Below are 16949 nucleotides of genomic sequence, written 5' to 3' on the forward strand. Positions count from 1 at the left end.
CGTGAGTGCTACGGGTGGTAATAATTTAGGAAGGTTACCTTCGCTTCCTTGGGCACAGGGACTATGGTGGTCTGCTTGAAGCATGTAGGTATTACAGACTCGGGTCAGGAAGAGGTTGAAAATGTCAGTGAAGACACTTGCAAGTTGGTCCGCATATGCTTTGAGTACACGTCCTTGTAATTCGTCTGGCCCCGTGGCTTTGTGAATGTTGACCTGTTTACAGGTCTTGCTCACATCGGCTACCGAGAGGGTTATCACTCAGTCATCCAGAACAGCTGGTGCTCTCGTGCATGCTTCAGTGTTGCTTGCCTCGAAGCGAGCATAAAAAGGCATTTAGCCTGTCTGGTAAGCTCGCGTCACTGGGCAGCTCGCGTCTGGGTTTCCCAGTCAACAACTGTTGTCATAACAACGTCGTCACATTTTCATACATGTTTAGCTTGATAACTTCTACACAAATTAACTAAATAAGATACAGTGACTAAATGAATCAAAGTCAAATACATTTGAAATATGTTCTGTTTTTATTTTTTTGTTGCTTGGAGACGTAAAGGTCCGGCTAACAAAGTAGGCCTGTTTTTTTGAGTAAGCTTTCATACAATTTGATTTCATGTGGCCATAAACCAAAGAAACCCATTGCAATTTTTTTTAAAGTCAGAACACACTCAATCCCAAAGATCAGAGACTATTTAAGGTGTGATAATAGTACATCTTAAATACAAGCAAGTGAGATCTGTCTCGCTGATCATAGTCAAGTGAGATCTGTCTCGCTGATCATAGTCAAGTGAGATCTGTCTCGCTGATCATAGTCAAGTGAGATCTGTCTCGCTGATCATAGTCAAGTGAGATCTGTCTCGTTGATCATAGTCAAGTGAGATCTGTCTCGCTGATCATAGTCAATTGAGATCTGTCTCGCTGATCATAGTCAAGTGAGATCTGTCTCGCTGATCATAGTCAAGTGAGATCTGTCTCGCTGATCATAGTCAAGTGAGATCTGTCTCGCTGATCATAGTCAAGTGAGATCTGTCTCGCTGATCATAGTCAAGTGAGATCTGTCTCACTGATCATAGTCAAGTGAGATCTGTCTCGCTGATCATAGTCAAGTGAGATCTGTCTCGCTGATCAGTCAGGGAAGAACTCAAAAAAAAAATGCAGATAGTTGCATGTCCCCTCATATAGAGGAAGGTGATAATAGTACTTAATGCAACAGTTACAGACGACAATGGCAACCATGTGTTAGGGTGCAGACAGGTAATAGGCGTAGTAGTTTATGAAATGCAGTTCATCACAGAACAGAGCATCAACCTGGAGAAGTTACAACAGCTCACCCCAAATTCTGCCACCCACAACAGTGTCTCTCTTCTCTCGTATGATTTTCAGGTCTTTCTGACTGGGAAAATGTCTTTCCACACTGAGAACACTGGAAAGGATTCTATCCTGTGTGTGTTCCTTCATGCCTTTTCAGGCTTGCTAACTGGGTAAAACTCTTTCCACATTGGGAGCATTGGAAAGGCTTCTCTCCTGTGTGTGACATTTCATGCGTTTTCAGGTTCCCAGAGGTTCTAAAACCCTTTTCACACTTGGAGCAGTGGAAAGGCTTCTCTCCTGTGTGTGTCATCTCATGCGTTTTCAAGTTCCCTAACTGGGTAAAACTTTTTACACAGTGGGAGCAGTGAAAAGGCTTCTCTCCTGTGTGTGTCATCTCATGCATTTTCAGGTTCCCTAAATGGGTAAAACTCTTTCCACACAGAGAGCATTGGAATGGTTGTTCTCCTGTGTGTATTTTTTCATGATCTTTAAGATGCCCTGAGTGTCTAAAATCCTTTCCACACTGGGAGCATTGATACGGCTTCTCTCCAGTGTGTGTTCTTTCATGCACTTTTAGATGCCCTGAGTATCTGAAACCCTTTCCACACTGGGAACAGTGATGAGGCTTCTCCCCTGTATGTTTTCTTTCATGATATTTCAGCTGCCCTATCTGGCTAAAAGTCTTTCCACACTCAGAGCATTGGAATGGCTTCTCTCCTGTGTGTATCCTCTTGTGCTCTTTCAGATGTGATGACTGGATAAAACTCTTTCCACATTGAGAACATTGGAAAGGCTTCTCTCCTGTGTGTTTTCTCTTGTGCTCTTTCAGGTGCAATGACTGGATAAATCTCTTTCCACAGTGAGAGCATTGATATGGCTTCTCTCCAGTGTGTGTTCTTTCATGCACTTTTAGATGCCCTGAGTGTCCAAAACCCTTTCCACACTGGGAGCATTGATACGGCTTCTCTCCAGTGTGTGTTCTTTCATGCACTTTAAGATGCCATGAGTGTCCAAAACCCTTTCCACACTGGGAGCATTGATATGGCTTCTCTCCCGTGTGTGTTCTTTCATGCACTTTTAGATGCCCTGAGTGTCTAAAACTCTTTCCACAATGGGAGCAGTGATAAGGCTTCTCGCCTGTGTGTGTCATCTCATGTGTTTTCAAATTCCCTAACTGGGTAAAACTCTTTCCACACTGGGAGCAGTGGAAAGGCTTCTCTCCCGTGTGTGTCATCTCATGCGTTTTCAGGTTCCCTACATTTGCAAAACTCTTTCCACACTGGGAACATTGAAATGGCTGTTCTCCTGTGTGTATTCTCTCATGTTCTTTCAAATGCGATGACTGAATAAATCTCTTTCCACACTGGGAACAGTGGTATGGTCTTGCTGGTTTGGTCGTCTCTGGGTCTGGACACTTCCCACGGTCAGGGTGAGAGTCTGGTCTCTCTCCTGCTAAAAAGACAGAGTATTTGCTTAAACAGAAAGACCTGAATGAAACTTCTACATGATAAAACACTTTCTACAAGGTTTAATCCAGACAAGATCCCTCAATAAAATGCATCATCTTTAAGACCCTGGTGCTTGGTTTTCGGAACAGCAGGAGGAACTCTTCCTCCCTTCCTTCAGGCTATGATGGATGCAAGAGATTATCTGTTTAATCTGTTATTATCTGTTTAATCCTTCCATGAGATATAATCCCGACACAAATCTATGGCTGCTAGACAAGCCGATGGTCATTCATTCTATCGGTTAAGTTGCCGGAGACGCGACCCACTTCTTTTAGTTGTCCATCTATGGATGCAACGCGGTCGTTCATTTGTAATGTTTCCATTGCCGGCTGGCAACGTTCTTATCCCTTGCTTGCGAGCCAACTATGGCTAACACGGCCACGTCAAACAGAATGACAACAAAGTAGCTGCGTTTGCATTTGTTTAAGATGTTTTCTTGTGACATTTATTTGGATACATCCATAACAATAAGCTAATGATGCGTGATTTTGCCCTGGAACATGTGCTCTCTCGTCAGGACACTGTTCGGAGGAGCTAGCCAACACGGCCAACACGGATAACATTGGTAACAATCCCTTCAAACTGAAGCTGGAAAGACTGTTGAACACATTTGGAAAGGATCTTTGACGATCACATAAAACATTTTAGAAAAAAGTCTCAGCGCTGTTTTCCTCATAAGGTGAGGTATTGAAAGGTGCTGAAAACATGGGATTCAATCATTTATCTTTCTCCGAACAATTATATGAGACATATCATTTCCCATTTTATTTAGCACACAATATAGCTGAATATCTGTATTTATTTAACAATCTTTTTTTACTCATCTTTATCAAGAGTCAATCATTTCGGACCCCATTGTATATCTGAACATATAAACAGCATAAATTCCTAGTGAGCGCACCGACAAACCTTTTAAAAAACTGATTTGGGGAAAATCAAGTTTCATTGGATTGAAAAACTTTTGCGATATCAACTCTTCTCTGACCTCAATCTTATTTGGTAGTCAGGAGGACCATATTAACAAATATGTACAATGAGGTTTGATAGAATGGCCCACCTGGGGAGATTTTAGGAGTGAGAATATATGAGGTCTGATGGAATGATCCACCTGGGGGGGGGATTTTAGGAGTGAGAATATATGAGGTCTGATGGAATGATCCATCTGGGGGGGATTTTAGGAGTGAGAATATATGAGGTTTGATGGAATGATCCACCTGGGGGGGACTGAGAATATATGCCAATTTTGCATGCGAATTCATCAATGAACTTGTGGGATTTTTTTATTTTACTAGGCAAGTCAGTTAAATAACAAATTCTTATTTTCAATGACGGCCTAGGAACAGTGGGTTAGCAGGGGCAGAACGACAGATTTGTACCTTGTCAGCTCAGGGATTTGAATTTGCAACCTTCCGGTTACGAGTCCAACGTTCTAACCACTAGGCTAACCTTCCTGGGCTTTATGGTGAGTGGCTGAATCCGAATAGTCAAAAAGATGCAGCATTTCTCCTTACTTTACCTGTAGATTATGGTTCTAATAATCTAGCCACTAAGGAACCTTCCTTTGGGGTATTCTGATCCAGCCAAAGTGTCTGTCTGTCACACAGAGTGTGTTGGTTAATGCTTAAATAAACTCTTTTTTTTTGTTGCTTCGTGACCCACAAATTGAGGTATTTCACATTTCTCCTTTAATATGGATGTGACCATTTGAAAGCACAATCTCTGGGACACCAATCACACAGTTTAATTAAACACTGAACACTGTCAGTAGAATGCCTCTTATTAAATATCATACATTAGTTGAACAACTGCAGAGTTGGTGCTCCTGTTTTTAAGATAGTACTCACTAGTGTTAATCAGATCTCTAGTCTCCTCTTCGTCTTTCACTCCAAAAGGGCCTTTCTCTTCTTTCACTACAAAATACTCATCTTCTTCTTTCAATGTGATTTCTTCCTTTTTCATTCTGAAAGCTTCTACCTCCTCCTCTTCCACTGTGACAGCCTCTATTCCTTCTTCGTGTTTCACTCCTAAAGGCTCTTTCTCGTATTTCACGGTAACATCCTCCTCTTCTTTCAATGTGATAGCCTCCTCTTCCTCCTTTTTGATTCTGAAAGCTTCTACCTCCTCCTCTTCCACTGTGACAGCCTCTATCCCCTCTTCCTCTTTCACTCCAAACGGCTCTTTCTCGTCTTTCACTTCCTCGTCATCTTTCACGACAATGTTCAGATCTTCTTTCTCCGTCCATCCGACCTCTTCTTCTTTAGCAGGGAGGGAGTAGCTTAGTGAGCTCATGGTCGAGCGAGGATAGCGGACTCAACTTCACTCCTAGGTCGGGGATGAAAGCTAGCTAGAATTAGCGACGAGCCTAGTACTAGGCTAAGCATCAATCTTAACGAATTAGTCAATCTAACAAGCTATTTTACAATTTAACTAGGAGATATGCAAACAAAATTGCGTTAAAAACACAGATTAATATACACAAATACGGACAAAGAATTTGAATTTGTGGGTTTTACGTTGACGAGCAAGATTCGGAACTGTCTGCATCAGTAGCCGAGTTGTTGTTGAAGAAGCGTTCCGTCCACGAGATTATACGTCACACAAGGAGCATCACCTGAAAGACTTAAGTCGCCATCTGCTGACTGGAGTTGGCAAAGCAGTCATTCACTAAAAAAAGAAAACCATAACAAATCATTTGAAAAATGAACTAATACGTTTTCTCTTACCTCTTACAGCCAAGACTTTCCTCTACACAAGATAAGATCATGACTTTATCTCACTGGGAAATTCTGTACGCGGATCTATGTACATAAAACACATAACAAGCATGTAAATGACATCAATACAACTGCAGACAATGAAAATGAGAATATTTACACATCGGTACATTGTCAACCACATTGTCCAGTGTAGACAGGCCTGCTGGACTCAGCAGCCTTATTGTTCAGCCTTATTGTACCCCTGGACTCACTAGTGATTATCATTCAGCCTTATTGTGCTGCTGAACTCACTAGTGATTATCATTCAGCCTCATTGTGCTGCTGGAGTCACTAGTGATTATCATTCAGCCTTATTGTGCTGCTGGACTCACTAGTGATTATCATTCAGCCTTATTGTACCCCTGGACTCACTAGTGATTATCATTCAGCCTTATTGTGCTGCTGAACTCACTAGTGATTATCATTCAGCCTCATTGTGCTGCTGGAGTCACTAGTGATTATCATTCAGCCTTATTGTGCTGCTGGACTCACTAGTGATTATCATTCAGCCTTATTGGACCCCTGGACTCACTAGTCCAGGCAGCCTGACTATCCAATACACAGAGCCAAACAGCCCTTTGACTTTCACGTGTGTGAACGTCTGACGTCATTTCCGGTCACAACTTGCAGGCTTGTTTTCGAGTTGCTGTGCGTTTTGTTGCTAACCTGTTTTGCTACCTGACAACTTTACGGTTTTCACTTTTTAATTACCGTTCATATATTTATTTATTTTTTCCTCAACTTTTTCACTCCGGACGCTTTATCTGGACACGATTCGTCAGGACCTCCAACAGCCGAAGCTAAGTAGTAACATTAACATGATGCCTTCTAATTGCAGCCGCTGTACTCTCCTTACGGCGAGGATAGCTGTGCTGCAAGCCCAGCTTCAGACGCAATCGTTAGGCAAGGGTAATTTCAGTGTAGGAAAGGATGAAATAGCGTCTGTGGCACCAGTAAGTACAGATAGTAGTGTAAATCCCCTGGCACAGTCCCCGCAGCCGGACAACTTTCTCACGGTTTCTGGAAGGAAATGCTGTAGGAACGCTCAACCGGTGTCGCTCATTCAGCCGACAGAAACTTTCAACCGGTTTTCCCCATTAAACAGCGGGTCGGAGTCAGAGGCCGATTCTTCTCTGGTCTCTACTCCTCCCGTTACGGGGTCTGAGACGCCGAAGCTTCCCACCATTAGCTCTGACAAATTGAAAACTCTAGTCATTGGCGACTCCATTACCCGCACTATTAGACTTAAAGCGAATCATCCAGCGATCATACACTGTTTACCCGGGGGCAGGGCTACCGACGTTAAGGCTAATCTGAAGATGGTGCTGGCTAAAGCTAAAACTGGCGAGTATAGAGATATTGTTATCCACGTCGGCACCAACGATGTTAGGATGAAACAGTCAGAAATCACCAAGCGCAACATAGCTTCTGCGTGCATATCAGCTAGAAAGATGTGTCGGCATCGAGTAATTGTCTCTGGCCCCCTCCCAGTTAGGGGGAGTGATGAGCTCTACAGCAGAGTCTCACAACTCAATCGCTGGTTGAAAACTGTTTTCTGCCCCTCCCAAAAGTTAGAATTTGTAGATAATTGGCCCTCTTTCTGGGACTCACCCACAAACAGGACCAAGCCTGACCTGCTGAGGAGTGATGGACTCCATCCTAGCTGGAGGGGTGCTCTCATCTTATCTACCAACATAGACAGGGCTCTAACTCCTCTAGCTCCACAATGAAATAGGGTGCAGGCCAGGCAGCAGGCTGTTAGCCAGCCTGCCAGCATAGTGGAGTCTGCCATTAGCACAGTCAGTGTAGTCAGCTCAGCTATCACCATTGAGACCGTGTCTGTGCCTCGACCTAGGTTGGGCAAAACTAAACATGGCGGTGTTCGCCTTAGCAATCTCACTAGGATAAAGACCACCTCCATTCCTGTCATTACTGAAAGAGATCATGATACCTCACATCTCAAAATAGGGCTACTTAATGTTAGATCCCTTACTTCAAAGGCAATTATAGTCAATGAACTAATCACTGATCATAATCTTGATGTGATTGGCCTGACTGAAACATGGTTTAAGCCTGATGAATTTACTGTTTTAAATGAGGCCTCACCTCCTGGCTACACTAGTGACCATATCCCCCGTGCATCCCGCAAAGGCGGAGGTGTTGCTAACATTTACGATAGCAAATTTCAATTTACAAAAAAAAAATGACATTTTCGTCTTTTGAGCTTCTAGTCATGAAATCTATGCAGCCTACTCAATCACTTTTTATAGCTACTGTTTACAGGCCTCCTGGGCCATATACAGCGTTTCTCACTGAGTTCCCTGAATTCCTATCGGACCTTGTAGTCATAGCAGATAATATTCTAATCTTTGGTGACTTTAATATTCACATGGAAAAGTCCACAGACCCACTCCAAAAGGCTTTCGGAGCCATCATCGACTCAGTGCGTTTTGTCCAACATGTCTCTGGACCCACTCACTGTCACAGTCATACGCTGGACCTAGTTTTGTCCCATGGAATAAATGTGGTGGATCTTAATGTTTTTCCTCATAATCCTGGACTATCGGACCACCATTTTATTACGTTTGCAATTGCAACAAATAATCTGCTTAGACCCCAACCAGTTTGTCTCTGTGAATGGTTTGTCCTCTGACAAATCAACTGTAAATTTCGGTGTTCCTCAAGGTTCCGTTTTAGGACCACTATTGTTTTCACTATATATTTTACCTCTTGGGGATGTTATTCGAAAACATAATGTAAACTTTCACTGCTATGCGGATGACACACAGCTGTACATTTCAATGAAACATGGTGAAGCCCCAAAATTGCCCTCGCTAGAAGCATGTGTTTCAGACATAAGGAAGTGGATGGCTGCAAACTTTCTACTATTAAACTCGGACAAAACAGAGATGCTTGTTCTAGGTCCCAAGAAACAAAGAGATCTTCTGTTGAATCTGACAATTAATCTTAATGGTTGTACAGTCGTCTCAAATAAAACTGTGAAGGACCTCGGCGTTGGACCCTGATCTCTCTTTTGAAGAACATATCAAGACCATTTCGAGGACAGCTTTTTTCCATCTACGTAACATTGCAAAAATCAGAAACTTTCTGTCCAAAAATGATGCAGAAAAATTTATCCATGCTTTTGTCACTTCTAGGTTAGACTACTGCAATGCTCTATTTTCCGGCTACCCGGATAAAGCACTAAATAAACTTCAGTTAGTGCTAAATACGGCTGCTAGAATCCTGACTAGAACCAAAAAATTTGATCATATTACTCCAGTGCTAGCCTCTCTACACTGGCTTCCTGTCAAAGCAAGGGCTGATTTCAAGGTTTTACTGCTAACCTACAAAGCATTACATGGGCTTGCTCCTACCTATCTCTCTGATTTGGTCCTGCCGTACATACCTACACGTACGCTACGGTCACAAGACGCAGGCCTCCTAATTGTCCCTAGAATTTCTAAGCAAACAGCTGGAGGCAGGGCTTTCTCCTATAGAGCTCCATTTTTATGGAACGGTCTGCCTACCCATGTCAGAGACGCAAACTCGGTCTCAACCTTTAAGTCTTTACTGAAGACTCATCTCTTCAGTGGGTCATATGATTGAGTGTAGTCTGGCCCAGGAGTGGGAAGGTGAACGGAAAGGCTCTGGAGCAACGAACCGCCCTTGCTGTCTCTGCCTGGCCGGTTCCCCTCTTTCCACTGGGATTCTCTGCCTCTAACCCTATTACAGGGGCTGAGTCACTGGCTTGCTGGGGCTCTCTCATGCCGTCCCTGGAGGGGGTGCGTCACCTGAGTGGGTTGATTCACTGTTGTGGTCATCCTGTCTGGGTTGGCGCCCCCCCCCCTTGGGTTGTGCCGTGGCGGAGATCTTTGTGGGCTATACTCAGCCTTGTCTCAGGATGGTAAGTTGGTGGTTGAAGATATCCCTCTAGTGGTGTGGGGGCTGTGCTTTGGCAAAGTGGGTGGGGTTATATCCTTCCTGTTTGGCCCTGTCCGGGGGTGTCCTCGGATGGGGCCACAGTGTCTCCTGACCCCTCCTGTCTCAGCCTCCAGTATTTATGCTGCAGTAGTTTATGTGTCGGGGGGCTGGGGTCAGTTTGTTATATCTGGAGTACTTCTCCTGTCCTATTCGGTGTCCTGTGTGAATCTAAGTGTGCGTTCTCTAATTCTCTCCTTCTCTCTTTCTTTCTCTCTCTCGGAGGACCTGAGCCCTAGGACCATGCCCCAGGACTACCTGACATGATGACTCCTTGCTGTCCCCAGTCCACCTGGCCATGCTGCTGTTCCAGTTTCAACTGACCTGAGCCCTAGGACCATGCCCCAGGACTACCTGACATGATGACTCCTTGCTGTCCCCAGTCCACCTGGCCATGCTGCTGCTCCAGTTTCAACTTCCACCTGACTGTGCTGCTGCTCCAGTTTCAACTGTTCTGCCTTATTATTATTCGACCATGCTGGTCATTTATGAACATTTGAACATCTTGGCCATGTTCTGTTATAATCTCCACCCGGCACAGCCAGAAGAGGACTGGCCACCCCACATAGCCTGGTTCCTCTCTAGGTTTCTTCCTAGGTATTGGCCTTTCTAGGGAGTTTTTCCTAGCCACCGTGCTTCTACACCTGCATTGCTTGCTGTTTGGGGTTTTAGGCTGGGTTTCTGTACAGCACTTTGAGATATCAGCTGATGTACGAAGGGCTATATAAATAAATTTGATTTGATTTGACTAGTGATTATCATTCAGCCTTATTGTGCTGCTGGACTCACTAGTGATTATCATTCAGCCTTATTGACACTGGACCCACTAGTGATTATCATTCAGCCTTATTGTGCTGCTGGACTCACTAGTGATTATCATTCAGCCTTATTGTGCTGCTGAACTCACTAGTGATTATCATTTAGCCTCATTGTGCTGCTGGACTCACTAGTGATTATCATTCAGCCTTATTGTACCCCTGGACTCACTAGTGATTATCATTCAGCCTTATTGTGCTGCTGGACTCACTAGTGATTATCATTCAGCCTTATTGTGCTGCTGGACTCACTAGTGATTATCATTCAGCCTTATTGACACTGGACCCACTAGTGATTATCATTCAGCCTCATTGTGCAGCTGGACTCACTAGTGATTATCATTCAGCCTTATTGTGCTGCTGAACTCACTAGTGAGTATCATTCAGCCTCATTGTGCTGCTGGAGTCACTAGTGATTATCATTCAGCCTTACTGTGATAAGGGATTGTTTGGTTGTGTTCCAGTTATATCCTTCCCCAATTTATCTGCTAGGATTTCCCCTATCGGATTAAATGTTTTAAAACTGAAACCTGAGATTCTGATCCTCTGTATAGGGATAAGGATTTGATAATCCAATCTCACCTTTAATCAGGAACCAGATGGGTCCAGTCGGCCAGCCAACCAGATGGGTCCAGTCGGCCAGCCAACCAGATGGGTCCAGTCGGCCAGCCAACCAGATGGGTCCAGTCGGACAGCCAACCAGATGGGTCCAGTCAGCGGGTCAGATGGGTCCAGTCGGCCAGCCAACCAGATGGGACCAGTCGGACAGTCAGATACCAATACATTTCTATGGAGCTAAGGTGAGGAGGTTTAGAAAACATTCTTAAATCTGAAAACCAAAGGTTCATTGTGTTAATTTGACTCCAGTATGTTTAGATATATGGTCAGGTATGTTTAGATATATGGTCAGGTATGTATAGATATATGGTCAGGTATGTATAGATATATGGTCAGGTATGTATAGATATATGGTCAGGTATGTATAGATATATGGTCAGGTATGTATAGATATATGGTCAGGTATGTATAGATATATGGTCAGGTATGTATAGATATATGGTCAGGTATGTTTAGATATATGGTCAGGTATGTATAGATATATGGTCAGGTATTTTTAGATATATGGTCAGGTATGTTTAGATATATGGTCAGGTATGTATAGATATAGATATATGGTCAGGTATGTATAGATATATGGTCAGGTATGTATTGATATATGGTCAGGTATGTATAGATATATGGTCAGGTATGTATAGATATATGGTCAGGTATGTATAGATATATGGTCAGGTATGTTTAGATATATGGTCAGGTATGTTTAGATATATGGTCAGGTATGTTTAGATATATGGTCAGGTATGTTTAGATATATGGTCAGGTATGTATAGATATATGGTCAGGTATGTATAGATATATGGTCAGGTATGTATAGATATATGGTCAGGTATGTTTAGATATATGGTCAGGTATGTATAGATATATGGTCAGGTATGTTTAGATATATGGTCAGGTATGTTTAGATATATGGTCAGGTATGTTTAGATATATGGTCAGGTATGTTTAGATATATGGTCAGGTATGTATAGATATATGGTCAGGTATGTATAGATATATGGTCAGGTATGTATAGATATATGTAGGCTCTATTATATATAATCAATCTTCATTCATGCACACCGAGTGAACAAAACATTAAGAACACCTTCCTAATATTGAGTTGCATCCCACTTTGCCCTCAGAACAGACTCAACTCATGTTGACTCCAATCCTTCCCACAGTTGTGTCCAGTTGGCTGGATGTCCTTTGGGTGGTGGACCATTCTTGATACACACAGGAAACTGTTGAGCGTGAAAAAACACAGCAGCATTGCAGTTCTTGACACGCTCAGACCAGTGCGCCTGGCACCTACTACCATACCGTGTTCATAGGCACTTAAATATTTTGTCCTGACCATTCACCCTCTGAATGGCACACATCCACAATCCATGTCTCATTTGTCTCAAGGCATAACAATCCTTATTTTACCAGTTTCCTTGACCTACACTGATTGAAGTGGATTTGTTGAAATCACCTGGATAGTCTATGTTATGGAAAGACCGTGTTTTGTACACTCGGAGTTGTTGACTCGTCTGTTTCCAGTGTAGAAGTAGTAACACAACCTGTCCAGTAGATGGAGAAGTTGAGGCCACAGCTCTGAAAATACAGAATCTGTGATCATGATATTGTGGTATCAGAATCAGAATCATCCTATCAGATTATTTGCTGGAGAAAAAAACAGTCTCTGCTGTCCTTTCTTATCTATGTGCTCTGTGTATTTCTCCCCACTGTAGCTTGAGGTCAAGTTCAACACCCAGGTATTAGTACTCCTCTACTACCTCTATGTCCCTGAACAACACCCAGGTATTAATACTCCTCTACTACCTGTATGTCCCTGAACAACACCCAGGTATTAGTACTCCTCTACTACCTGTATGTCCCTGAACAACACCCAGGTATTAGTACTCCTCTACTACCTGTATGTCCCTGAACAACACCCAGGTATTAATACTCCTCTACTACCTCTATGTCCCTGAACAACACCCAGGTATTAATACTCCTCTACTACCTCTATGTCCCTGAACAACACCCAGGTATTAATACTCCTCTACTACCTCTATGTCCCTGAACAACACCCAGGTATTAATACTCCTCTACAACCTGTATGTCCCTGAACAACACCCAGGTATTAGTACTCCTCTACTACATCTATGTCCCTGAACAACACCCAGGTATTAATACTCCTCTACTACCTCTATGTCCCTGAACAACACCCAGGTATTAATACTCCTCTACTACCTGTATGTCCCTGAACAACACCCAGGTATTAGTACTCCTCTACTACATCTATGTCCCTGAACAACACCCAGGTATTAGTACTCCTCTACTACCTCTATGTCCCTGAACAACACCCAGGTATTAATACTCCTCTACTGCCTGTATGTCCCTGAACAACACCCAGGTATTAATACTCCTCTACTACCTGTATGTCCCTGAACAACACCCAGGTATTAGTACTCCTCTACTACCTCTATGTCCCTGAACAACACCCAGGTATTAATACTCCTCTACTACCTGTATGTCCCTGAACAACACCCAGGTATTAATACTCCTCTACTACCTCTATGTCCCTGAACAACATCCAGGTATTAATACTCCACCACTACCTGTATGTCTTGTCTAGATGTGAACAGACTATTCCCTTTAAAGGCTCTGTAGGATACAGATGTTAACAATGGAACAAATGCATCACTTGATTATCTGTAGTGCTGGAGGAAAGACACACAGATGAAACACACACAGAGTAAACACACAGAGACAGAGTTTGAGAGTGTGTTCATTCAGACTGACGTACTCTACATTTTAAACAGACATACTAAATATTCAATTCATGGTTTTAAAATAATGTAGTTAATGTGGCATAAAAAACACACATTTAAAAAAAAATAGAAGTCAAATGTCGGAGCAGTGTGTGTGCTGAACTTTAGGTCAACATGATTTGAAATCTCTTTCCACCCTGGGAGCAGTGGTAAGGCTTCTTGTCTGTGTGTTCTCTCATGGTCTTTCCCTAACTGGGTAAATATCTTTCCACACTGGGAGCATTGAGAACATTTGATCAGGTTTGGATTCTTTCATGTTCTCTCAGTCGCCTTAACCAGGTAAATATCTTTCCACACAAAGAGCATTGATGAGGCTTCTCTCCAGAATGTAGTTTCTTATGTATTTTCATGCTCCCAACCAGGATAAATCTCTTTCCACATTGAAAGCATTGCTAAGGCTTCTCTCCTGTGTGTGTCCTCTCATGTCTTTTCAGATTCCCTAACTCTGAAAAACTCTTTCTGCACAGAGAGCAGTGGAAAGGCCTCTCTCCTGTGTGTGTCCTCTCATGTCTTTTCAGATGTCTTACCTGGGCAAAAACATTTTCACATTGGGAGCCGTGGTAGGGCTTCTCTCCGGTGTGCAGTCCCCTGTGTTTTTCCAGGCTACCTAACTCTGTAAAACTCTTTCCACAATGGAAGCATTGATGAGGCTTATCTCCTGTGTGTGTCCTCTCGTGTCTTTTCAGATCACCTAACCAGGTAAAACTCTTTCCACATTGAGAACATTGGTATATCTTCTCTCCGGTGTGTATTCTTTCATGCTCCTTTAGGTTCCATAACCACCTAAAACTCTTTCCACACTGGGTGCAGTGGTAAGCCTTCTCCCCTGTGTGCATTCTCTTATGCGTTTTCAGGTTCCATAACCGGGCAAAATTCTTTCCACACTGGGAGCAGTGGAAAGGTTTCTCGCCTGTGTGAATTTTTTTATGTTCATTCAGGCTCCCTAAACGGGCAAAATTCTTCCCACACTGTGAGCAGTGGAAAGGTTTCTCTCCTGTGTGTGTTCTCTCATGTTCTGTCTTGTGTTCTGAACGGGTGAAATTCTTTCCACATTGGGAGCATTGAAAAGGTTTCTCTTCTGTGTGTGTTCTCTCATGTTCTTTCTGGTGTTCTAATCGAGTAAAAGTCTTCCCACACTGGGAGCAGTGATGAGGCTTATCTCCTATGTGTGTTCTCTCATGTCTTTTCAGGTGCCCTAACCTTTTAAAACTCTGTTCGCACAGGGAGCAATGGTAAGGCTTCTCCTCTGTGTGCAATTTATTATGTTCTTTCAGGTTCACTAACTGGCTAAATCGCTTTCCACAGTGGGAGCAGTGATGAGGCTTCTCTCCTGTGTGTGTTTTTTCATGTCGTTTCAGGCTGTCTAACCGGGTGAAACTATTTCCACACAGCGAACAGTGGAGTCGTCTTGCTGGTTTGGATGTCTCTGGCTCTGGTTCCTCTGAGTCGGGTCTCTCTCCTGCCAAAGACAGATTATTTAGTTTAACAGTGAGATCAGTGTCTATTCAATAGAAATTAAACAGAAGCAAGTGGTCTGAAATGGGGAGGGACGAAACAGGGAGGGTTTTTGTCTTCTGTTTGCAACACCTTTTGCTACAGTGTGGACTAATGAATATGACCCAGAATGAAACTTCCACACGATAAGAGGCAGATTCCACCCCAAGATAATATTTTTGTTATCTCATATTCTCTTTCTGAGACAATCAGGATGAAAGTGGCCATTTTAGGCCCTTTTCAGACCTCTACCTGCCTCCTGTCAGACCCCATGACCTTTGACCCCTACATGATACAGACATCATCTAGTCATTATATTGTCAGACTCCATGACCTCTGAACCCTACATGATACAGACATCAACTAGTCATTATACTGTCAGCCCCCATGACCCCTACATGATACAGACATCATCTAGTCATTATACTGTCAGACCCCATGACCAAATCAAATCAAAATCAAATCAAATGTATTTATATAGCCCTTCGTACATCAGCTGATATCTCAAAGTGCTGTACAGAAACCCAGCCTAAAACCCCAAACAGCAAGCAATGCAGGTGTAGAAGCACGGTGGCTAGGAAAAACTCCCTAGAAAGGCCAAAACCTAGGAAGAAACCTAGAGAGGAACCAGGCTATGTGGGGTGGCCAGTCCTCTTCTGGCTGTGCCGGGTGGAGATTATAACAGAACATGGCCAAGATGTTCAAATGTTCATAAATGACCAGCATGGTCGTATAATAATAAGGCAGAACAGTTGAAACTGGAGCAGCAGCACGGTCAGATGGACTGGGGACAGCAAGGAGTCATCATGTCAGGTAGTCCTGGGGCATGGTCCTAGGGCTCAGGTCCTCCGAGAGAGAGAAAGAAAGAGAGAAGGAGAGAATTAGAGAACGCACACTTAGATTCACACAGGACACCGAATAGGACAGGAGAAGTACTCCAGATATAACAAACTGACCCCAGCCCCCCGACACATAAACTACTGCAGCATAAATACTGGAGGCTGAGACAGGAGGGGTCAGGAGACACTGGCCCCATCCGAGGACACCCCCGGACAGGGCCAAACAGGAAGGATATAACCCCACCCACTTTGCCAAAGCACAGCCCCCACACCACTAGAGGGATATCTTCAACCACCAACTTACCATCCTGAGACAGGGCCGAGTATAGCCCACAAAGATCTCCGCCATAGCACAACCCAAGGGGGAGAGCCAACCCAGACAGGATGACCACATCAGTGAATCAACCAACTCAGGTGACGCACCCCTTCCAGGGACGGCATGAGAGAGCCCCAGTAAGCCAGTGACTCAGCCCCTGTAATAGGGTTAGAGGCAGAGAATCCCAGTGGAAAGAGGGGAACCGGCCAGGCAGAGACAGCAAGGGCGGTTCGTTGCTCCAGAGCCTTTCCGTTCACCTTCCCACTCCTGGGCCAGACTACACTCAATCATATGACCCACTGAAGAGATGAGTCTTCAGTAAAGACTTAAAGGTTGAGAACGAGTTTGCGTTTCTGACATGGGTAGGCAGACCGTTCCATAAAAATGGAGCTCTATAGGAGAAAGCCCTGCCTCCAGCTGTTTGCTTAGAAATTCTAGGGACAATTAGGAGGCCTGCGTCTTGTGACTGTAGCGTACGTGTAGGTATGTATGGCAGGACCAAATCAGAGAGATAGGTAG

The 16949-nt window shown here is 43.7% G+C and overlaps 1 protein-coding gene and 1 pseudogene across 1 annotated transcript; both read right to left on the reverse strand.

Annotated features, from left to right (window-relative positions):
- Positions 1 to 421: 421 nt before the first annotated feature.
- LOC116358928 (gastrula zinc finger protein XlCGF57.1-like) lies at positions 422 to 5379 on the reverse strand. The gene is made up of 2 exons (XM_031811360.1): positions 4658 to 5379; positions 422 to 2757 (listed from the first exon to the last, which is right to left on the reverse strand). Exons 1-2 carry the CDS (start codon positions 5100 to 5102, stop codon positions 1430 to 1432), a joined length of 1773 nt encoding a protein of 590 aa, XP_031667220.1. The 5' UTR covers positions 5103 to 5379; the 3' UTR covers positions 422 to 1429.
- Positions 5380 to 13740: 8361 nt separating this feature from the next.
- On the reverse strand, positions 13741 to 15664 carry LOC116358845 (zinc finger protein 135-like; annotated as a pseudogene).
- Positions 15665 to 16949: the final 1285 nt, after the last annotated feature.

The sequence above is a fragment of the Oncorhynchus kisutch genome, unplaced genomic scaffold (genome assembly GCF_002021735.2).
Source record: "Oncorhynchus kisutch isolate 150728-3 unplaced genomic scaffold, Okis_V2 Okis01b-Okis20b_hom, whole genome shotgun sequence".
Lineage (NCBI taxonomy): Eukaryota > Metazoa > Chordata > Actinopteri > Salmoniformes > Salmonidae > Oncorhynchus > Oncorhynchus kisutch.

Bases quoted from the DNA above. Each gene is read 5' to 3' on its own strand.
- LOC116358928 (XM_031811360.1), bottom strand. From the start codon at position 5,102: ATGAGCTCACTAAGCTACTCCCTCCCTGCTAAAGAAGAAGAGGTCGGA. The intron at 2,758-4,657 runs GTGAGTACTATC...CTGTCTTTTTAG, and splicing joins TAGAGATCTGATTAACACTA to CAGGAGAGAGACCAGACTCT.